This window comes from Somniosus microcephalus, chromosome 28 (assembly GCF_052327205.1).
Source record: "Somniosus microcephalus isolate GS21.2 chromosome 28, FLI_Smic_1.0, whole genome shotgun sequence".
Lineage (NCBI taxonomy): Eukaryota > Metazoa > Chordata > Chondrichthyes > Squaliformes > Somniosidae > Somniosus > Somniosus microcephalus.
The window spans coordinates 44,712,078-44,735,829 of record NC_141014.1 but is presented as its reverse complement, the minus strand read 5'-3'; the positions used below and the strand labels follow the sequence as shown (position 1 = coordinate 44,735,829).

The 23,752-nt window shown below is 46.5% G+C and overlaps 1 protein-coding gene across 2 annotated transcripts in view; it reads right to left on the bottom strand.

The window, feature by feature from the left end:
• Positions 1-23,752, bottom strand: part of LOC147099711 (circularly permutated Ras protein 1-like) — a 166,732-nt gene that overhangs the window by 95,114 nt on the left and 47,866 nt on the right. Inside the window, exons 8-9 of one of the 2 annotated variants that reach the window (XM_085969104.1) lie at positions 21,782-22,018; positions 13,217-13,264 (exon numbers count right to left, since the gene is read on the bottom strand). In XM_085969104.1, the coding sequence (XP_085825230.1) occupies positions 13,217-13,264; positions 21,782-22,018 (285 nt within the window). The remainder of the gene's footprint in view (positions 1-13,216; positions 13,265-21,781; positions 22,019-23,752) is intronic. The other variant, XM_085969105.1, reaches the window with a different exon arrangement.

Below are 23,752 nucleotides of genomic sequence, written 5' to 3'. Positions count from 1 at the left end.
TTTTTGTTAAACCAAAGAATGAGGTATTTGCACGTCACCTTCTATCTGCCCATAGGCAGCAAGTGGGAGAATCTTTGGATACTTATTTACAAGCACTTCGGTGCCTTAGTGTTAACTGTAATTATAAGGCCGTGACGGCTGAAGAATATAAGGAAGAATCGGTACGGGATGCTTTTATTAATGGATTACTGTCTAGATCAATTCATCAGCGGTTGTTAGAAAATAAGACTTTGGATCTTAAGAGTGCTTTTGAGCAAGCTTCTACATTGGATGTGGCTCAGAGAAGTTCGGATTCTTATGTTCTTTTTAATCAGCCTGTGACTGTGGTTTTGGCAGTTCCGGATGAAAAGGAATTATGTGGACTTAATAGGAGTGGTTTGCTAGATTCTGAAACAGTTTCTACTTCAGCGGCTGTTGCCTCTAGGATTCAGAAGTGTTATTTTTGTGGGAACGTCCGGCACCCTCGTCTGAAGTGTCCTGCTCGGGAGGCTGTGTGTAGTAAATGCGGCAAGAGAGGTCATTACGCGCGTGTGTAAATCATCAGGTTCAATTACCTCCTCTGTGACTATTCAGCCTTTAGATAGGGTGTTTATTGCATCAATTTCTGCCGCATTTGCTCATGGCCTAAACAAAGCTATAGTTACGGCCCAAGTTAATGGGTTGGAAGTGAAGGCCCTTATAGATACGGGCAGTACCGAGAGTTTTATAAGTCTTCAGTTTGCAAAGGAGAAGCATTTGAAAATTTCGCCTGTTTCCTATCAGGTGTGTATGGCTCAGACGACTCTCACTTCACAAGTAGCTGGTTGTTGCCTTGTGAAATTGATTCTTCTAGGTAATACGTATACTGATATACGCCTATCTGTTTTGCCTAATCTCTGTGCGGATATTTTGATTGGTCATGATGTGCTTCAGTTCCACGAGAGTCTCAGTCTTTCATTTGGAGGGACTAAGCCACCTTTATCTATTTGTGGATTAACCTCTTTATCCATTTCTCCATTATCACTTTTTTCCAATTTGATGCCGGATTGTAAGCCAATTGCTACCAAGTCAAGGAGGTATAGCAGTCAGGATAGAGAATTTATTAATTCTGAAGTTCAACGTCTCTTATTGGAAGGAATCATTGAACCTAGTTGTTCGCCTTGGCGGGCACAGGTAGTTGTCACGACTAACGAGAGACATAAAAAACGAATGGTGATAGACTATTCCCAAACTATTAATAGGTATACTCAATTAGATGCGTACCCTTTGCCTAAGGTTGATGAGCTTATCAATAAATTATCTCAGTATAAGGTTTTTAGCACTATTGACCTAAAGAGTGCTTATCATCAGATTCCTATTGTTAAGAAGGATCAACCATATACGGCCTTTGAGGCTGGTGGAAAGCTGTATCAGTTTTGCCAAATACCATTTGGTGTTACTAATGGTGTTGCTTGTTTTCAACGAGCAATGGATGCTTTTATAAGTGATAACTCTCTCTCTGACACCTTTTCATATTTAGATGACATCACGGTGTGTGGCAAATCAAGGGTGGAGCATGATTCTAATTTAGAAAGATTCCTTCAAGCTGCGGAAAAAGTTGGTTTAACTTTCAATAAAGAGAAGTGTACCTTTTCGACCACTGAGGTAAATCTACTGGGGTACATTATCTCGGGAAACAAGATTAAACCAGACCCAGAATGTCTGCGACCATTGATTGATTTACCTTGTCCTACTAATTCTAAGGCTTTGCAACGAGTTGTTGGACTGTTTTCTTACTATTCTAATTGGATTGCAAATTTTTCACAGAAGATCCGGCCTCTTATTCGGGTTACGACATATCCTCTATCATGGGAGGCCAGGACGTGTTTTGATAATTTTAAAAAGGATATCCTTGGAGCAGTTGTGCATTCTATTGATGAGCAGGTTCCTTTTGTGATTGAGACGGATGCTTCTGATTTTGCAATTGGGGCTACTCTGAACCAAAATGGAAGACCTGTGGCCTGTTTCTCACGTACCTTGAACAATAGTGAAAAAAGGCATTCTTCAATAGAGAAAGAGGCGTATGCAATAGTAGAAGCACTGCGTAAATGGAGACATTATTTATCGGGGCGACATTTTACGTTGATAACTGATCAAAAGTCTGTGTCCTTTATGTTTGATGTCAAACATTTTGGAAAGATTAAGAATGATAAAATAATGAGGTGGAGGATTGAGTTGGCATGTTACCATTTTGATATAGTTTATCGTCCGGGGAAGGATAATGTTGCTGCTGATGCGCTGTCGAGGGCTTATTGTTCTGTGATTCACGGAGATACGCTTATTAATCTTCACAATGCCTTATGCCATCCTGGGGTTACGAGGATGATACACTTCGTACGCAGTAAGAATTTGCCCTTTTCAGTTGAAGACGTCAAGCGGATGACTTCATCATGTTCTATCTGTGCTCGGTGTAAACCGAATTTCTTTAAGCCTCAACGAGCTCATCTTATAAAGGCTACTTCTCCTTTTGAACGTTTGAGCGTCGATTTCAAGGGGCCTCTTCCTTCAACTACTCAAAACCGATATATATTTACTGTTGTGGATGAGTTTTCAAGGTTCCCTTTTGCTTTTCCTTGCGCAGATGTATCAGCTGCTACAGTTATCAAATGTCTGACTCAACTTTTTGTCATCTTTGGGATGCCTGCGTATATCCATTCGGATCAGGGAAGTTCTTTTATGTCTTCCCAGTTGAAGGAATACCTTCAGAGTCGGGGAATTTCTACTAGCAGAACTACCCTGTATAATCCCCAGGGTAATGGACAGTGCGAACGATACAATGGGGTGATCTGGAAGGCAGTTATGTTGGCTTTGACATCCCGGAACCTTAAGAATACACAGTGGGAAATGGTACCGCCTGATGCCCTGCATTCCATTAGATCATTGCTTTCAACGGCTACTAATGTGACCCCCCATGAAAGGTTCTTTAACTATCCGCGGAGATCTACTACGGGATATTCGGTACCTTCATGGCTTACTATGCAGGGACCTGTGCTGCTTCGACGCCATGTTAGATTGTCAAAATATGATCCTTTAGTGGAGGAGGTGGAGCTGTTGGAGGCAAATTCCCAATATGCTCATATTCGATTCCAAGATGGGAAAGAAAGTACTGTTTCAATTAAAGACTTGGCTCCTTGTGGTGGCCAGCCCTCTTCTGAGGATATTAACAATAGTCATGATTCAGATAATGTGGATGCTGTTACAGATACTACGAATATTTCCAATCCGACTGCAGATAATTATACTTCTATTAGTCAGCCCTCGATGGGTGTTCATGACCATCCCAGTTTACCTCCTGTTGGGATTTCTAATCCGGAAACCGTTGAAAATCGGGATATGGATAGCCTTCCTGCAGAAGATACTTCTGTGTCTCCTGGTGTGGGAGGGCAAGGAATTTCACCAAGGTTAAGAAGGTCGACACGAACAAGATATCCGGTCGACCGATTGAAAATGGACTTTTAAATTGATAGTAATGTTTTTAAATTGTTGAAATATTATATTATATTGTTTTAGTTGAGAGATACTTAATACTTATGTGCAATGTTACTATTTGTTGTTGCTCACTTAGTATTGTGTCATGTTGAATAGTTTTAATTTGTCTGTGCATAGTTTTAGTTGTAAATAATTAATTATAAATTGTAAAGGTTATTTAGGTTGGAGTATATTTTAAAAGGAGGGGTGAATGTGGTGATTATTCTTTATGTTTAGTAAGAAGTATTGCGATTGGCTGTTTGTTTCCTGCCTTGGGATATATGCTGTAATCTCATTGGTAGTTGATGTCATGTGATTTGTGGTGGCCATCTTAAATTCAGTTCTTTCCAGCCTTTAGTTGGGACTGGGTGTTGAAGATGTGCTACCGGATTTTTAAGTTAATAAAGCCTAGATTAGAAAGGCAAATCTATTCTTTATTTCAATACTGTAGTACCGGCAGTGACCACACCGGTATATAAGCTTTGCACATGCCTCTGTACCCCCAGTCTTGAGACTACCCTCCTCCAGTAAAGACCTGTTTATTGTTAATGTACAGCATCCATGTGATTATTTAATAACAGCATATCCTCTGAATCACAGATCCAACACCTTTCCTCTCCAAAGTCCTTGAACATGTTGTTGCCTCCCAAATCCGTGCCCATCTTTCCCGCAATTCCATGTTTGAATCCCCCAATCAGGTTTCCGCCCTTGCCACAGTACCGAAATGGCTCTCATCAAAGTCACAAATGACATCCTTTGTGACTGTGACAAAGGTAAACTATCCCTCCTCGTCCTTCTTGACTTGTCTGCAGCCTTTGACACGGTTGATCACTCCATCCTTCGCCAACGCCTCTCCACCGTCGTAGAGCTGGGTGGGACTGCACTCGCCTGGTTCCATTCTTATCTACCTAATCGTAACCAGAGAATCACCTGTAACAGCTTCTCTTCCCGCTCCCGCATCGTTACCTCTGATGTCCCCCAAGGATCTATCCTTTGCCCCCTCCTATTTCTCAGCTACATGTTGCCCCTTGGCGACATCATCCGAAAATACAGCGTCAGTTTCCACATGTACGCTGACGACACCCAGCTCTACCTCACTACTTCTTCTTGCGATCCCTCCACGGTGTCTAAATTGTCAGACTGCTTGTCCGACATACAGTTCTGGATGAGCAAAAATTTTCTCCACTTAAATATTGGGAAAACCGAAGCCATTGTTTTCGGTCCCCGCCACAGACTCCGTTCCCTAGCCACTGACTCCATCCCTCTCCTTAACATCTGTCTGAGGCTGAACCACACTGTTCACAACCTTGGTGTCATATTTGACCCTGAAATGAACTTCCGACCACATATCCGCAGTATAACAAAGACCACCTACTTCCACCTCCATAATATTGCCCGTCTCCGCCCTTGCCTCAGCTCATCCACTGTTGAAACCCTCATCCATGCCTTTGTTACCTCTAAACTTGACTATTCCAACACACTCCTGGCTGACCTCCCATATTCCACCCTACGTAAACTTGAGGTCATCCAAAACTCGGCTGCCCGGGTCCTAACTTACACCAAGTCACGTTCGCCCATCACCCCTGTGCTCGCTGACCTACATTGGCTCCCAGTTAAGCAGCACCTCGATTTCAAAATTCTCATCCTTGTTTTCAAATCCCTCCATGACCTCGCCCCTTCCTATCTCTGTAATCTCCTTCAGCCCCACAACCCTCCATGAGATATCTGCGCTCCTCTAATTCTGCCCTCGAGGATCCCTGATTATAATCGCTCAATCTTTGGTGGCCGTGCCTTCTGTTGCCTAGGCCCCAAGCTCTGGAATTCCCTGCCTAAACCTCTCCGCCTCGCTACCTCTCTTTCCTCCTTTAAGACAGTTTCCTAGAAGTAAAGGGAATTAAGGGTTACGGGGAGCGGGCAGGAATTTGGACATGAGTCTAGGTTCGGATCGGTCATGGCCCTGTGGGTAGCGGAGCGGGCCCAGGGGCCGTGTACCCTGATCCTGCTCCTATTTCGTGTGTCTAATTCTGTTAGATTCAGGAGATGGTTCTGTGATAGTGGATTGGCGGTTAGGATCAGATCAGCATGATCTTATTGAATGGCGGAGCAGGCTCGAGGGGCCGATTGGCCTACTCCTGCTCCTATTTCTTATGTTCTTATGCTCCTTAAAACCTACCTCGTTGACCAAGCTTTTGGTCACCTGCCCTAATTTATTCTTATGTGGATCGGTGTCAAATTTTTTGTCTTAAAATACTGTGCAGCGCCTTGGGACGTTTTACTACGTTAAAGGCACTATATAAATACAAGTTGTTGTTGTTTACTGACCTCTTCTGTCCAATTAATATCTGGGTAGTTGAAATCCCCCATGATTATTATTCTGTGTTTTTTTACTTATTTCCCTTCCCCGTACATCTGGCCAGGGTCCACCTTCCCAGCACATCTTGCCAGGCAAGAAGTGCAAAATTATTTTTAAATATTTAATTAGATTGTGTGTGTATTTTGGGGTTATTAGTGGATTTCCCATGGTTACGGTCGCAACAAAGGGGTTGTTAGTCTGGCACCAATAACCTCCGCGTGATTCAGGCCTGAGTGGCTTTAAACAACAAGCTTTCATATACAATGACTAATAACAATGTTGGTTTTATGCAACCATCCCACAGTGTTACATTAATTGGCGAGCAATGAATACAATCTGTTTTCTTCATGAAGTCTTGTTCAAGTTAATCAGACTTGTAAGCTTCGCGGGTTACCGTTACAGCGAAGGGGCTTCCAATGGGCCCAAGAGCTCTCACTTTAAGAGGAAAATTGTCCCATTCTTATACTATTTGGCTGCCTTGGGCTGCATCTACACACAACAGCATGTGTAGGTGCATACTTAATGAGGAGTTTACCCTACTTCGAATCTTTTGACCTTTCTCTGTTCTACAAGCTTTGTTTATACAACCTGATATGTGTAGGCCAAGTGACCTTGCAGGCTCCCATAGTTCTGACTGCCTTGGCAGTGCCTCAGTGCTGACTCTTGCTGTGATAATTGGTGTCTTAGTATCTGTCCCCTTGTCTCGGTTGCCCGATTCTCTTGGCTCAGCTCACTTTGTTCACACAGAAATAAAAAGCTTCCCCTTTTCTCCACATTTGCTTTCTGGCTAAAATGCTAAAGCAAAGCATACTGAGATACTTTGGCTATTACATAAGAACATAAGAAATAGGAGTAGGAGCAGGCCATTCGGCCCCTGGAGCCTGCTCCGCCATTTAATAAGATCATGGCTGATTCGATTTTGGCCTCAACTCCACTTTCCTGCCCGCTCCCCATAACCCTTGACTCATCTGTTGCTCAAAAATCTGTCTACCTCAACCTTGAATATATTCAATGATGATGCCGCTTCCACAGCTCTCTGGGGTAAAGAATTCCACAGATTCACGACCCTCGGAGAAGAAATTCCTCCTCATCTCAGTCTTAAATGAGCGACCCCTTATCCTGAAACTATGCCCCCTCGTTCTAGATTCCCCCACGAGGGGAAACATCCTCTCAGCATCTACCCTGTCCAACCCCCTCAGAATTTTATATGTTTCAATAAGATCACCTCTCATTCTTCTAAACTCCAATGAGTGTAGGCCCAACCTGCTCAACCTTTCTTCATAAGACAACCCCTTCATCTCCGGAATCAACCTCGTGAACCTTCTCTGAACTGCCTCCAATGCAAGTATATCCCTTCTTAAATAAGGGGACCAAAACTGTACGCAGTACTCTAGGTGTGGTCTCACCAACACCCTGTAGTTGTAGCAAGACTTCCCTACTTTTATACTCCATTCCCCTTGAAACAAAGGCCAACATTTCATTTGCCTTCCTAATTACTTGCTGCACCTGCATGCTAACTTTTTGTGTTTCATGTACGAGGACACCCAAATCCCTCTGTACCACCACATTCTGTAGTCTTTCTCCATTTAAATAATATTTTTCTTTTCTACTCTTCCTACCAAAATGGATAACTTCACATTCTCCCACATTATACTCCATCTGTCAAATTCTTGCCCACTCACTTAACTTGTCTATATTCCTTTGCAGACTCTGTGGGTTGGATTTTGATACTGGGACAGGCTGGGGTCGTGTAATCTGCATATCGTGTTAGCCACCCGATTCTAAATCGATGTGAGAGAATGATGTGATTTTAACTTAATTGGCCAATTGAGTTCCAACGTGTGGGAACCCATGGCCAATGAGTTTTTCCAGTCTGAAAGTCGCCTCCGATGACGTCATCATTGCTGCTGCATTTAAGGTCTGCAACAAGCCTTGCTTCTTCTGCAGACTGCCAAGCTTTTGCCCTTGCTTGTTAGAGGCAACTGCAGGAAAAATGTCCAGCCAGAGACATAGGTCTGCACCCCACTTCGATGACATTGCCCTGCAGGCTTTAGTGGAGGGAGCAAGAGCAAATAAAGAGGTGCTCTTCCCTTCTTCAGGGAGGAAGAAGTCTCCCCAGCAAACCAAGGCTGTGTGGATCCAGGTGGCAGAGGAGGTCAACTCTTTGTCAGTAACCCGCAGAACCTGGCTTCAGTGCAGGAAAAGATTTCATGACCTTCTGCGCACTGGAAAAGTGAGTATGAATTTCCCATCACCCTCAATCTGATCCCCATTGCCTCTCCTCACCAGCACTCAGCTTTAGCAATCTCTTCCTCCACATCCCACTTGACACTGACATCCATGCACCCTTACCCATTCCCTTTCTCTCTATGGTCACATTCACCTAACTATTCGACTATGCAGCCCTCACACTCCCTATCACTGTGATGCCATGAAAACAACTGACAACACACAGGGAGGGCCCTTGGTCTTGCCACCTCACTCCATCTTTGTCTCCTTCTAAGCATCTATGCTATGCAATCTCTACACTCACTCCTTCAGACTCACTCAACCTCCACTTGTCTCCCTCATTGCAGGAAAAGAGAGCTCACAATAAGAGAGAAAGAGCGAGGACAGGAGGAGGGCCACCCTCAGTAGCCCACCTCACCCCCTGGGAGGAGGTGGTCCTGGAGATCGTAGGACTCGAGGACGATGCGCAAGTGGGGGACGGACAGACGGGTGCATCACAGCAAGCTGGTGACAGAATAGTTTTCCATCTCTCTCAATAACATTGCATGAATCACTGATAATGATTCTGAAGCTCTAACAGATGGACTTATGATCATCTGCAATATGCAATGTGCATGTAACCTTGGCATCACATCTCTGACTCTTTCCTTTACTCCCCCACAGGACCATCGCAAGCACCCGTCCCCACTAGCCAGAAGGAAGAGCCTGAGCATCCAGACTCCTCAGAGGAAGCTGCAACCTCTGAGGGTGCAACGTCAGCAGAATTAAGCACACCCAGCACCAGCACAGACACTCACACCTCAGTGGGACCATCGCGAGATAGAGTAGTGTTGTCACCTGGTGTATCACAGCTCACAAGTGAGCATCAGCAGATTGTGGAGACAGGGACAGCAGTGGAGAGTCCTAGTCGGAGGGCACAGGACTCTGCCAGCTCGGCTCAGCTGCATGTCAACCCTCTGCCTCTGGGTCCATCCATAAGATCAGCGGTGCTAGAACTCCAGGAACAGATGCAGGAGTCTCTGGCAGGTTTTGTCTCCAGGGTCGCTGCGAGTGTGGAGCGAATGGAGGAGTCCATTGCGAACATGAGCAGAGCCTTTGTGGAGTCATTGGCGCATGAACGCATCACCATGGAAAGGATGGCAACCTCCATAGAGGTGATAAGTAACCAGAGTGCAGAAAACATGGTGAGTGTTCTGAATAGAATGACATCTCTGGAGGAGCGATAGTCATCTATTGAACAGAGAAACCAGACCTTCATGGAAGTCCTTCTGAGTAGGACTGCCAGTGCAGATACAGGTCCCCATGGCCCCTCTGATGTGCAGCAAGGTGCTCTCGAGCCACTTGCAAGCGCTGAGGGGGACCTGACCCATGAGAGGGAAGTTGGTGGCAGATATCAAGGAAGTGGGGGCTCCTCTCCAAGCGCTCACACTTCCATGCCACTGCAGAGCTCTCAGTCAAAGCCCCACCAGAGTCCACACCCATCTGAGATCGGCGTCTCAACCCCTGCACAACCGCAGGAGCAGCAGACTGTTGGCGAGCCCTCACAGGTTCGCAACCCCAGAGGACGCCCGCCAAGTGTCAAGACAGGAGCAGCAAGAAAGTGAGCAAGGGGCCTCCGCATCTACTGAAGCCACAGGGGAAGCACCACTTAGGAGCACGCTTAAGAGAAAGATATTGCACAAATAGTCACAAGGGTAGTCACTTGGGTGAAATTTGATGTTTTATGTTAAAAAGCCATCAGATGATTACTGTAAATAAAAAATCTGATGGCTACTACTGTAGTTGTGGCGTGTGTCATTTCGCTAATGAGACTTCCACATTGAGGGCTTAGGATTACTTGGTACATGCCTCAGTTGAGGAAGCGCTCAGTGAAGGTGGCGAGAAGGGTATCCCAGGAGGTCACACTGGAGATGGGTGTCAGGCTCCAAACTTCCACTGCTGTGGTTATGCCTTCTAAAAGTTCCCCCAGACCTGAGACAACAAAGTCCTGCCACCTGCAAATGATGGCTATTCAAATATCCTTTTTAATGGTTGACCTGCAGCTGATAGTCAGCAATCCAATTGTGCTCCCGCCAGGTTTCACCGTCGTGTTTCAGAGCAGGCGTGCTTCACGTCGGAAAAAGGTTAAAATCACCAAGGCCTATCAAAATGGCATTATAGAGGCAATTTAGTGCTTGTTAAGGGCCTTAACGGCCTATCCCACCTCTTGGAGGCGGGACGGAGACGGGACCAGTAGGCACGATTTAATGAAAATTGCTTGGAGGCGGGATGGAGGCAGGGTTGGGCCCACCTGCCAGTTTTGCAATTTTAACCCCCCCACACGCCTCCAATCCCACCTCAACGGCCCGATGAAAATCGAGCCCTTTGTGTCCTCCTCACAACTTGCTTTCCCACCTATCTTTGTATTGCCCACAAATTTCGCTACAATACACTCGCTTCCTTCATCCAAGTCATTAATATAGATTGAAAATAGTTGAGGCCCCAGCAGTGATCCCTGCGGCACCCCACTAGTTAGATTGTCATCCTGAAAATGACCCATTTATCATGACTCTCTGTTTTCTGTTAGTTAGCCAATCCTCTATCATCAATGGCCTTCCCTCCAACATTAGGTCAGAAATGGGGATGTTTGCTGATGATTGCAGTGTTCAGTTCCATTCACAGCTCCTCAGATAATGAAGCAGTCCGTGCCCGCATGCAGCAACATTCAGGCTTGGGCTGATAAGTGGCAGGTAACATTTGTGCCACACAAGTGCCAATGACCAATTTCCAACAATAGAGAGTCTAACCACCTCCCCTTGACATTCAAAGGCATTACCATTGTTGAATCCCCCACCATCAACATCCTGGGGGTTACCACTGACCAGCCACATAAATACTGTGGCTACAAGAGCAGGTCAGACGCTGGGTGTTCTGTGGCAAGTGGCTCACCTCCTGACTCCCCAAAGAATTTCCACCATCTACAGGGCACAAGTCAGGAATGTGATGGAATACTCTCCACTTGCCTGGATGAGTGCAGCTCCAATAACACTCAAGAAGCTCAACACCATTCAGGACAGAGCAGCCCACTTAATTGGCACCAAAACCACCACCTTAAACATTCACTCCCTCCACCACCAGCGTACCGTGGCTGCAGTGTGTACCATCTACAAGATGCACTGCAGCAACTTGCCAAAGCTTCTTCAACAGCACCTCCCAAACCCGTGATCGCTACCACCTAGAAGGACAAGAGCAGCTGACGCATGGGAACAACATCACCTCCAAGTTCCCCTCCAAGTCACACACCATCCTGACTTGGATTTATATCGTCGTTCCTTCATCGTTGCTGGGTCAAAATCCTGGCACTCCCTACCTAACAGGTGTGAGTAGTGACGTAAGAAAACTACTGGGCACTTGGTCAGATTATTAAACAAGGCTTTAATCGACTGTTTCACAACATGGAAGTCTAGTTATCCGGTTTACAAAATGTCCCTGAGCAAGCTGGGCCCGTGCCCGAGTATTTATACTCTCCCTGGACAGCGCCACCAGCAGGCCGCCCAGTATATTTCATAAGTCCTTTCTACATAAATGGCACGATTTCTGTCAAGTAGCGTCACCTCACGAACTGCGGCTGTTCAAGAAGGCGGCTCACCACCACCTTCTCAAGAGCAATTAGGGATGGGCAATAAATGCTGGCCTTGCCAGCCACGCCCACGAATGATTAAAAAAAATACAATCTGCATTTATATAGCGCCTTCAAAGTAGCAAAATGTCCCAAGGCACTTCACAGAAGCGATTATCAAATAAAATTTGACACTGAGCCACATAAGGAGATATTAGAACAGACGACCAAAAGCTTGGCCAAAGAGATAAGTTTTAAGAAGCATCTTAAAGTTGGAGAGAGAGGCAGAAAGGTTTAGGGAGGGAATTCGAGATTAGGGCCCAGGCAGCTGAAGGCATGGCCGCCAATGGTGGAGCGATTAAAATCGGGGATGCGCAAGTGGCCAGAATTGGAGGAGCGCAGATAACTTGGAGGGTTGTAGGGCTGCAGGAGATTACAGAGATAGGGAGGGGGCAAGGCCATGGAGGGATTTGAAAACAAGGATGAGAATTTAAAAATCGAGGCGTTGCCAGACCAGGTGCCAATATAGGTCAGCGAGCACAGGGGTGATGGGTGAACGGGACTTGGTGCGAGTTAGGGCACGGGCAGCAGAGTTTTGGATGACCTCAAGTTTACAGAGGGTGGACGATGGGAGGCCGGCCAGGAGAGTGTTGGAATAATCAAGTCTAGGATAACAAAGGCATGGATGAGAGGTTCAGCGGCAGATGAGCTGAGGCTCGGACGGAGTTGAGTCAGATTAATTAAAGGCAACACAGCGATCTGATTCAGATTGAGAGCTTCACTGGATCTCAGCACCATGCCAGCAGATACAGGGGGGATGGGGGGGTAAATTACATCACTCAACCTGTGGCAGAATCAAATTTGTAACACCGGCAGAAAGAGGAATGCAGAGTGGAAGGACCACCACAGTTACCATGTGGATTGGGAGGCACAAGCAGGGACAATGAACTGTAAGCTATCTGCCTACACATTGTCGGCATGTTGCAAGTAGAACCTATCAGGACAGCATCATCAACTGGCAAAGAAGCTACACTCAGCATAACTACCTCCACCAGCAGCACTCGGACAGGGGCGTGGGAGCTGTGCCCATCTCTCACTTGCCTGCAAGCTCCTGCCAGCACCTTGGGTTACCTTTCACTGCATCTTCCTGTAACTTCTCTTCCCATTCAGCCTTGGCAAAGCCTGCCAGTTGGTTAAAATGCCTTATAAGCTGTTCCAATGATTGTGATGATTTTGTCTGCCGATTTTGACACTGCATTCCTTTAAATTTCCTCTACACCAAATTTTTACTTCCCCACCAGTGTCCGAATCTACAGGGGAGGTTCTGTATAATTGTTTAATATGTTGACCACGGAGAATTGGAAGCAAACAGCAAACTTCATTTCAGGTGACAACCATCAGAAACCCTTTGTGCACAAACAGCAGAGTATCAAATCTGGTGTCTCTGCAACCTCCCTGACATCCCGTTGAGAGACTTTGATGACAATGACAGCATCATGTGTTATATTCTGCATTCTTTTCTAGTTTAAAGGTATTTAATTGTTTTGTACCTGTAAGCGGGACACGTAGAGCAATTTGCAGTTGCTGCTTCTGTTCACCTGCAACCCAAACAGTTCCAGTTATTGAAAATATATTTCAAGTAAGAATTAGCTTGCTTGCCGAAAAAAATTAAAACAAAGAAACAAGAATCAGCATTTTTACAGTGCATTCACAAACTCAGTACACCCCAAAGTGTTTCACAGGCAATTAAATACTTTTAATATGTAGTTACACTAACCATGGTCAGACCAACCTGGGTCACAGGGCAATACTCTCCCGGGTCACAGGGCAATACTCTCCCGGGTCACAGGGCAATACTCTCCCGGGTCACAGGGCAATACTCTCCCGGGTCACAGGCCAATACTCTCCCGGGTCACAGGCCAATACTCTCCCGGGTCACAGGGCAATACTCTCCCGGGTCACAGGACAATACTCTCCCGGGTCACAGGACAATACTCTCCCGGGTCACAGGCCAATACTCTCCCGGGTCACAGGGCAATACTCTCCCGGGTCACAGGGCAATACTCTCCCGGGTCACAGGGCAATACTCTCCCGGGTCACAGGGCAATACTCTCCCGGGTCACAGGGCAATATTCTCCCGGGTCACAGGGCAATACTCTCCCGGGTCACAGGGCAATACTCTCCCGGGTCACAGGGCAATACTCTCCCGGGTCACAGGGCAATACTCTCCCGGGTCACAGGGCAATACTCTCCCGGGTCACAGGGCAATACTCTCCCGGGTCACAGGGCAATACTCTCCCGAGTCACAGGGCAATACTCTCCCGGGTCACAGGGCAATACTCTCCCGAGTCACAGGGCAATACTCTCCCGAGTCACAGGGCAATACTCTCCCGGGTCACAGGGCAATACTCTCCCGGGTCACAGATCTTGGGTTGAAGGATACATAAAATAATTTAAAAAGTGAGTTGGACAGGTAATTGAGGGTGAAGAAGTTACAGGGTTACAGACACAAAGTGAGGATGTGGGACTAAGCACGACTGCTCTTTCAAAGAGCCAGCACAGGCATGAATGGCCCCCTTCTGTACTTTAACTTGCTATGATTCTAAGGTTTAAGGTGGAAGATGGGCAAGAAAACATTGAAATAGTCAACTCTGGAGGTAACAAAGGCATGGATTTTTTTTTATTCGTTCATGGGATGTGGGCATCGCTGGCAAGGCCGGCAATTATTGTCCATCCCTAATTGTCCTCGAGAAGGTGGTGGTGTTCTTGAACCGCTGCAGTCCGTGTGGTGAAGGTGCTTCCACAGTGCTGTTAGGGAGGGAGTTCCAGGATTTTGACCCAGCGATGATGAAGGAATGGCGACATATTTCCATGTCAGGATGGTGTGTAACTTGGAGGGGAACTTGCAGGTGATGGTGTTCTCTTGCACCTGCTGCCCTTGTCCTTCTAGGTGGTAGAGGTCGTGGGTTTGGGAGGTGCTGCCGAATCAGCCTTGGTGAGTTACTGCAGTGCATCTTGTAGATGGTAAACACTGCAGACATGGTGCGCCAGTGGTGGAGGGAGTGAATGTTTAAGGTGGTGGATGGGGTGCCAATTAAGCGGGCTGCTTTGTCCTGGATAGTGTTGCGCTTCTTGAGTGTTGTTGGAGCTGCACTCATCCAGGCAAATGGAAAGTATTCCATCACACTCCTGATATGTGCCTTGTAGATGGTGGAAAGGCTTTGGGGAGTCAGGAGGTGAGACACTCGCCGCAGAATACCTAGCCTGTGACCTACTCTTGTAGACACAGTACTTATGTGGCTGGTCCAGTTAAGTTTCTGGTCCATGGTGACCCCCCAGGATGTTGATGGTGGAGGATTCGGCGATGGCAATGCCGTTGAATGTCAATGGGCAGTGGTTAGACACTCTCTTGTTGGAGATAGTTATTTCCTGGCACTTGTGTGGTGCGAATGTTACTTGCCACTTATCAGCCCAAGCCTGAACGTCATCCAGGTCTTGCTGCATGCGGGCATAGACTGTTTCATTATCTGAGGAGTTGCGAATGGAACTGAACATCATCAGCGAACATCCCTACTTCTGACCTTATGATGGAGGGAAGGTCTTTGATGAAGCAGCTGAAGATGGTTGGGCCTAGAACACGGCCCTGAGGAACTCCTGCAACGATGTCCTGGGGCTGAGATGATTTGCCTCCAACAACCACAACCATCTTCCTTTGTGCTAGCTATGACTCCAGCCAGTGGAGAGTTTTTCCCCTGATTCCCATTGACTTCAATTTTACTAGGGCTCCTTGATGCCACACTCAGTCAAATGCTGCCTAGTTTTAGGGAATGAAGCTGGGCAGGTGGAAAGAGCATCAGTGGGAGAGCATATTGGTGGTAGTCATCATAATTCAGTTAGATTTAGGGTAGTTATGGAAAAGGACAAGGACAGACCAGGAATAAAAGTTCTCAATTGGGGAAAAGCTAATTTTACTAAGCTGAGAGGTGATTTAGCCAAAGTGGACTGGAGACAGAAACCTGAAGGTAAATCAGTGTCAGAGCAGTGGGAGGCATTCAAGGAGGAGATAGTGAGGGTTCAGAGCAAGTATGTTCCTTAAAGAAAAAGGGTGGGATTAACAAATCTAGAGCTCCCTGGAAGCCAAGGGGCATACAGGGTAGGATAAAGAAAAAAAGGGAAGCTTATGACAGATACCGAGGGCTCAATACTGCAGAAAGCTTAGAGGAGTATAGAAAGTGCAGGGGTGAAATCAAAAAGGAAATTAGGAAAGCAAAGAGAGGGCATGGAAATATATTGGCAAGTAAAATCAAGGAAAACACAAAGATGTTTTATAAATATATCCGGAGCAACAGGATAACTAAAGTAAGAGTACGGCCTTTTAGGAACCATAAAGGTAACCTGTGTGTGGAAGCGGGTATGGTTCTTAATGAATGCTTTGCGTCTGTTTTCACAAAAGAGAGGGACGATGCAGACATTGCAATCAGGGAGGAGGAGTGTGAAATATTAGATGAAATAAATATAGTGAAAGAGGAAGTATTAAGGGGTTTAGCATCTTTGAAAGTGGTTAAATCCCCAGGCCCGGATGAAATGTATCCCACAGTGTTAAGAAAAGTAAGAGAGGAAATAGCAGAGGCTCTGACCATCATTTTCCAATCCTCTCTGGCTACAGGTGTGGTGCCAGAGGACTGGAGGACTGCTAACATTGTACCTTTGTTTAAATGCATCTACTATTTCTAGGGCCACTTCCTTAAGTACCCTAGGATGTAGATTATCAGGCTCTGGGGATTTATCGGCCTTCAATGCCGTCAATTTCCCGAACACCATTTCCCTACAAATACTGATTTCATTCAATTCCTCCCTCTCATTAGACCCTATGTTCCCCGACATCTCTGAGAGGTTATTTGTGTCCTCCCTTGTGAAGACAGAACCAAAGTATGTATTTAATTGGTCTGCCATTTCTTTGTTCCTCATTATAAATTCCCCTGATTCTGACTGCAAGGGACCTGCGCTTGACTTCACCAATCTTTTTCTCTTCACATATCTATAGAAGCTTTTACAGTCAGTTTTTATGTTCCCTGCAAGCTTACTCTCATATTCTATTTTCCCCCTCTTAATTAAGTAACGTTCCCCAATCCATCCCAGCCAACTCGTGCCGCATACCATCGTAGTTTCCTTTATTTAAATTCAGGACCCTAGTCTCTGAGTGAACTACTTCATTCTCCATCTTAATGAAGAATTCTATCATATTATGATCGCTCCTCCCCAAGGGGCCTCACACAACAAGATTGCTAATTAATCCTTTCTCATTACATAATACCCAGTCTAAGATGGCCTGATCTCTAGTTGGTTCGTCGACATATTGGTCCAGGAGAACCTTTTTCACCCAGAGGGTGGTGGGGGTCTGGAACTCACTACCTGAAAGGGTGGTAGAGGCAGAGATCCTCATCAAGTGCATATCCAACTTTTTAAATTTGAAATGCCATAACCTACAAGGCTATGGACCAAGTGCTGGAAAGTGGGATTAGGGTGGATAACTCGTCGGCCGGCACGGACAAGATGGGCCGAATAGCCTCTTTCTGTGCTGTAAATTTCTATGAATCTATGATTCTTCTATGGTGTCAAGGGCAGTCACTCTCACCTCACCTCTGGAATTCAGCTCTTGTCCATGTTTCGACCAAGGCTGTAATGAGGTCTGGAGCCGAGTGTTCCTGGCGGAGCCCAAACTGAGCATCAGTGAGCAGGTGATTGGTGAGTAAGGACTGCTTGATAGCACTGTCGACAACACTTCCATCACTTTGCTGATGATTGAGAGTAGACTGATGGGGCAGTAATTGGCCGGATTGGATTTGTCCTGCTTTTTGTGGGCAAGACATACCTGGGCAGTTTTCCACATTGTCAGGTAGATGCCAGAGTTGTAGCTGTACTGGAACAGCTTGGCTAGAGGAGCAGCTAGTTCTGGAGCACAAGTCTTCAGCACGATAGCTGGGATGTTGTTGGGGCCCATAGCCTTTGCTGTATCCAGTACGCTCAGCCGTTTCGTGATGTCACGTGGAGTGAATCGAATTGGCTGAAGATTTGCTTCTGTGATGGTGGGGACCTCAGGAGGAGGCCGAGATGGATCATCCACTTGGCACTTCTGGCTGAAGGTGGTTGCAAATGCTTCAGCCTTGTCTTTTGCATTCACGTGCTGGGCGCCGCCATCATTGAGGATGGGGATGTTCATGGAGCCTCCTCCTCCCGTTAGTTGTTTAATGGCCCACAACCATTCACAACTGGATGTGGCAGGACTGCAGAGCTTTGACCTGATCCGTTGGTTGTGGGATCGCTTAGCTCTGTCTATAGCATACATGTAGTCCTGTGTTGTAGCTTCCCCAGGTTGGCACCTCATTTTTAAGTATGCTTGGTCCTGGCATGCTCTTCTACACTCCTTATTGAACCAGGATTGGTCACCTGGCTCAATGTTAATGATAGAGTGAGGGATATGCCAGGCCATGAGGTTACAGATTGTGGTGGAACACAATTCTGCTGCTGCTGATGGCCCACAGCGTCTCATGGATGCCCTGTTTTGAGCTGCTAGATCTGTCCTGAATCTATCCCATTTAGCACGGTGGTAGTGCCACACAACACAATGGAGGGGGTCCTCATTGTGAAGACGGGACTTCGTCACCACAGGACTGAGCAGTGATCACTGCTACTAATACTGTCACAGACAGATGCATCTGCGACAGGTAGATTGGTGAGGATGAGGTCAAGAAGGTTTTTCCCTCGTGTTGGTTCTCTCACCACCTGTCGCAGGCACAGACTGCAGCTATGTCCTTCAGGACTTGGCCAGCTCGGTCAGTAGTGGTGCTATCAAGCCACTCTTGATGATGGACATTGAAGTCTCCCACCCAGAGTACATTCTGTGCCCTTGCTACTCTCAGTGCTTCTTCTAAGTGGTGTTCAACATGGAGGAGTCCTGATTATCACCTACTGCCCTCCCTCAGCTGGTGAATCAGCAAGAGGTATCCTTGCCCATGTTTGATGTGATGCCATTAGACTTATTGGGGTCCGGAGTCAATGTTGAGGACTCCCAGGGCCACTCCTTCCCGACTGTATACCACTGTGCCACCAGCCCTGGTGGGTCTGTCCTGCCAGTGGAACATGACATACCCAGGGATGGTGATGGATGAGTCTGGGACATTGGCTGAAAGGTATGATTCTGTGAGTATGACTATGTCAGGCTGTTGCTTGACTAGTCTGTGGGACAGCTCTCCCAATTTTGGCACAAGTCCCCAGATGTTGGTGAGGAGGACTTTGCAGGGTGGACTGGGCTGGGTGTGCCATTGTGCTGTCCGTAGCCGGTGCGGAGGTCGATGCCGGGTAGTTCGTCCAGTTTTATTCTTATTGTTTCTTGTAGCGGATTGTTATAACCGAGTGGCTTGCTAGGCCATTTCAGAGGGTAGTTAAGAGTCAGCCACATTGCTGTGGGTCTGGAGTCACATATAGGCCAGACCGGGTAAGGACGGCAGATTTCCTTCCCTAAAGAACATTAGTGAACCAGATGGGTTTTTATGACAATCTGGTAGTTTCATGGTCACCATTACTGATGCTAGCTTTTCATTCCAGATTTATTTAATTAACTGAATTTAAATTCCCCAGCTGCCATCGTGGGATTTGAACTCATGTCTCCGGATTATTAGTCGAGGCCTCTGGATTACTCGTCCAGTAACATAACCATTATGCTACCATTCCCATGGATGAGGGTTTCAGCAGCAGGTGAGCTGAGAAAGGAGCAGAGTCAGGTGATGTTACGGAGGTGGAAGTGGGCGGTATTAGTGATGACGCGGATATGGAGTCGGAAGCTCCTCTCAGGGTCAAAAAAGACACCAAGGTTGCGAACGGACTGGTTCAGCCTCAGACAGTGGCCAGGGAGAAGGATGGAGTCAATGGCTAGAAAATGTATTTTGTGGCAGGGACCGAATATTTAGTTGGAGGATATTTCTACGCATCCAGTACTGGATGTCAGACAAGCAATTTGACAATTTAGAAGCAGGTTGGGGGTCGAGAGATGTGGTGGTGAGGCAGAGCTGGGTGTCCTCAGCCTACATGCGGAATCTGAGAGGCCAGGGACATGGGAACTCCCAACACATCCAGGTCCTGGCTTAATTTACAGCCTTCTGGAGCACTCTACTGTTACAAGAGTGTGCCAGAAGGCCCACAAATTTTTCCCATCCCTGATCTCTAAGGGTGTCAGCCTTGGCTCAATGGTAGCTCTCTCACCTCAGAGTCTGACGGTTGTGGGCTCAAGCCACACTCCAGAGACTTGAGCATATAATCTAGGCTGATGGTCCCAATGTAGTACTGAGGGAGCGTTGCACTGTCGGAGGTGCTGTCTTTCGGATGAGACGTTAAACCGAGGCCCCACCTACCCTCTCAGGTGGACGTAAAAGATCTCATGGCCACTATTGGAAGAAGAGCAGGGGAATCCTGGGCAATAGTTAACCCTCAACCAACATCACCAAAACAGCTTATCTCATTATGTTTACTTTGCAAAAATTGTGCTATCATTTAACTAGTTTATGGGCAGTAAAGGTATTCTGTAGATCATCTTATGGGAGTGAAAGGGTGATAACAAGTCCAAGAGAATATCTCCTGTAAGCCTGAAATTTGTAACAGCTTGGTCATAGTGGCGGGATACAGAATAATATTGATGAAAGCTGAAGCCTCTATTCCAGGCACTGCAGTATGTCGCAGCGAGGCTGTAAAAGGGTCGACAGCCATCAGTCTCATACACTACTTCTATGTTAAGATATGAGCCTTGAATTCTCTCCTGGCTCTTTGGATTACACTGGGATCCAGTGCCCCTAACATTGGACAAATGTGAGAAGTCACACAACACCAGGTTATAGTCCAACAGCTTTATTTGAGATCACAAGCTTTCGGAGCACTGCTCCTTCATCAGGTGAAGTGAAGAGATGCATATAGGCACAGCATATATAGTCAGAGAACACTGCCAGATGATTACAGGTAATCTTTCTAACTGCCCTTTATCACACCTCGGCAGAGAGATAATCACAGCAATCAAAGGTCTGAAAGGTGCCCAAACAGGTCAGTCAGGAAAACATTACATCAAAGAACAATGAGGTGGGGTCACAAGGGGTCAAATGTTGCAGATGCTGGGGTCTGTATGAGAAACAAAAAACAAATGGAAAAAAAAATGGTTTTTGCTGGAAATCACAGCAGGTCCGGCCGCATCTGTGTAGAGAGAACAAGCCAACGACGGCTCGAGTCTGGATGACTCTACGTCAGGTGGGGTTACATGTAGCGTGACATCGTCGAGCAGAAACTGATAGCCAAGTTCCGCACTCATGAGGACGGCCTCAACTGGGATCTTGGGTTCATGTCACACTACATGTAACCCCACCTGACATAGAGTCATCCAGACTCGAGTCATCATTGGCTTGTTCTCTCTACACAGATGCGATGCGGCCGGACCTGCTGTGATTTCCAGCAAAAAAAAATTTTTTTTTTTATTATTTGTTTTTTGTTTGTTTTTTGTTTTTCATACAGACCCCAGCATCTGCAACATTTGACCCCTTGTGACCCCACCTCATTGTTCTTTGATGTAATGTTTTCCTGACTGACCTGTTTGGACACCTTTCATACCTTTGATTGCTGTGATTATCTCTCTGCCGAGGTGTGATAAAGGGCAGTTAGAAAGATTACCTGTAATCGTCTGGCAGTGTTCTCTGGCTATATATGCTGTGCCTATATGCATCTCTTCACTTCACCTGACGAAGGAGCAGCGCTCCGAAAGCTTGTGATCTCAAATAAAGCTGTTGGACTATAACCTGGTGTTGTGTGACTTCTCACATTTGTCCACCCCAGTCCAACACCGGCATCTCCACATCATGCCTAACATTGGAAGCTGGGCTGTAATGGAAAGGAAGAAGAATATTGCCATGGAAGGAAATATAACAATTTTGATGAAAAGATTGTCCTTTAAGCTCACATTGCACCATCCCCACAGTGTAAGAGTAGCAACCATGCCAATGTGCCACATCATCCTCCAGTATTACCAAAATAAAGGTTGCATCTCTCCTCTCACTGCACACTCAGACTCTCAGTCTATTTACCTCGAATGTCACACTCATACTGCCGGAGATATCAACACAGAACACGACCAGCGAATCGTCGATATGCTCAGAGGTCATAGGATTAGGGAGATGGATGTAAAGCTGATCATCTCCGAGTCCCGCTTTGTTGGACCGATAATCCAGAGCATTATTTTTGTTGCAGAATTCACATGTCCACATCTGAGGGCAAACAGAATCCTTTTCGTCAACTGATACTGAGGAGGATGAGGTACGTGGCTTAAAAAGAAAGTGTTTGGATAAATGAAGCAAGATTAATGATTAAAACCATAGAAGCTTAAAGCAAAGATAAAGATCTCTTATGCCATCAGGTCTGTGCTGGCTCTTTACTCGAGTGATCCGTAACTAATCCCACTGCCCCACGCTCTTCCAATAGTCTTGTATCTTTCTCGGTGTCAAAAATTTTGCTAATATTTCCTTACAAGACGAAATTGCCTCAACTATTCCCTGTGGCAAAGCACTCCGTGCCCCATAACCCTCTCTCAAACCACTGAGTTTAGCAGATTATGGGGAGTGTGGTGTATGTAACTTGTTCCACCTTAAGAGAACTTAAACCTGTTCCACCTTAAGAGATGTACTAATTTCTCTGGCTGCTGTATACGGTAATAGCGGTGGTGACCACACCGGTATATAAGTGCTGTGTAGTAATTTGCTGGGTAGTACAGCCCTAACCTCCGAATAGTAAAGACCTATTGAAAAGTTATTCTTGTAGTCTGTGTCAGTAATTGACCTTAAATATAACTGGAACACACAGACTTAACAGTGGTGACGCGTCCGATCTTACCCTGCGGCAGTTTACATCCACGGCAGCTTCGTCCTCAGAACGGGCGTCGAGAAGAGGCATCCACCCTCATCATCCTGCTGAACAGCACGTCGCGCGGGAGGCATCGAGGACCCGGAGTGAAGAAGAGAAATTCTGAACTCGAAGCCCCCATCAGCGGCAGACAGCTATCTTCCTTCTACCACGGTGGTGGGTAAGCCAATCAGCGAAAGTCGGCCGCGTTGGCTGTAGCGAAGGGGAGGGAAGACGGAGGAAAGAGGGCGGTGAAATCGACCGCGGCCGGTGAAAAGGGCCGGGCCGCATTCAGGCCGAAAGGCGCAGCGACTGGGGTAGCTGAAGGCGCAAGAGCCGCGGTGAATTCGAACGCAGCGGGTGCACATAACCGGGCTGCAAGAAGGGCTGCGAGGCGCGACGGCAGGGAAGCGCGAATGCCCACGGGAACCGCGGTGGAGTAGAAGCAGCGTCGGGGGAGTTGTTAACCACTGGGGAGGCGAGACCGGCAGCAGCACAGCAATCACCATTGCAGCCAGCGGGTGAAGAAGACGAGCGCGGGAAAGACCGCCAAGCACGGGAAGCCGCCATTTTGGAAATAAATAAATAAATAAATAAAATAAAAAAATTGCAAAGATGCCTAAACATGGGAATATTAATACCTTTGATAGCGACATCGAAGATTGGACCACGTATGTAGAACGCATAGAAGTTTATTGTAGAGCAAATAAGATACCAGATGGGGAGAAAGCAATAACCTTATTAAACTTAATGGGTGCGAAGACATACGGGCAATTGAAACACCTTCTATCACCAGAGAAACCGGCGGATAAGACTTTCGCGGATATTGTTACCATCCTGAAAAATCATTTAAGCCCCACGCCGCTGATGCTAGCGGAACGATTTAAATTTTACAGCAGAAAGCAGCTGAAAGATGAAAGCAATGCTGAATTTTTAATTGAATTGCGTAAGCTAGCAAAGTACTGTCAGTTTGGAACAGGACTAACAGATGCGCTAAGAGATAAATTTGTGCGTGGATTGTTAAAAGAAGAGACACAAAAGCGACTGCTTGAGGAGAATGAGCTGACACTTGATAAAGCTGTCGCTATGGCAGCATCGCACGAAGCCGCAGCGAGAGGCACGGCAGTAATGCAGCTACGGTCACTGGAACTCAGCACAAA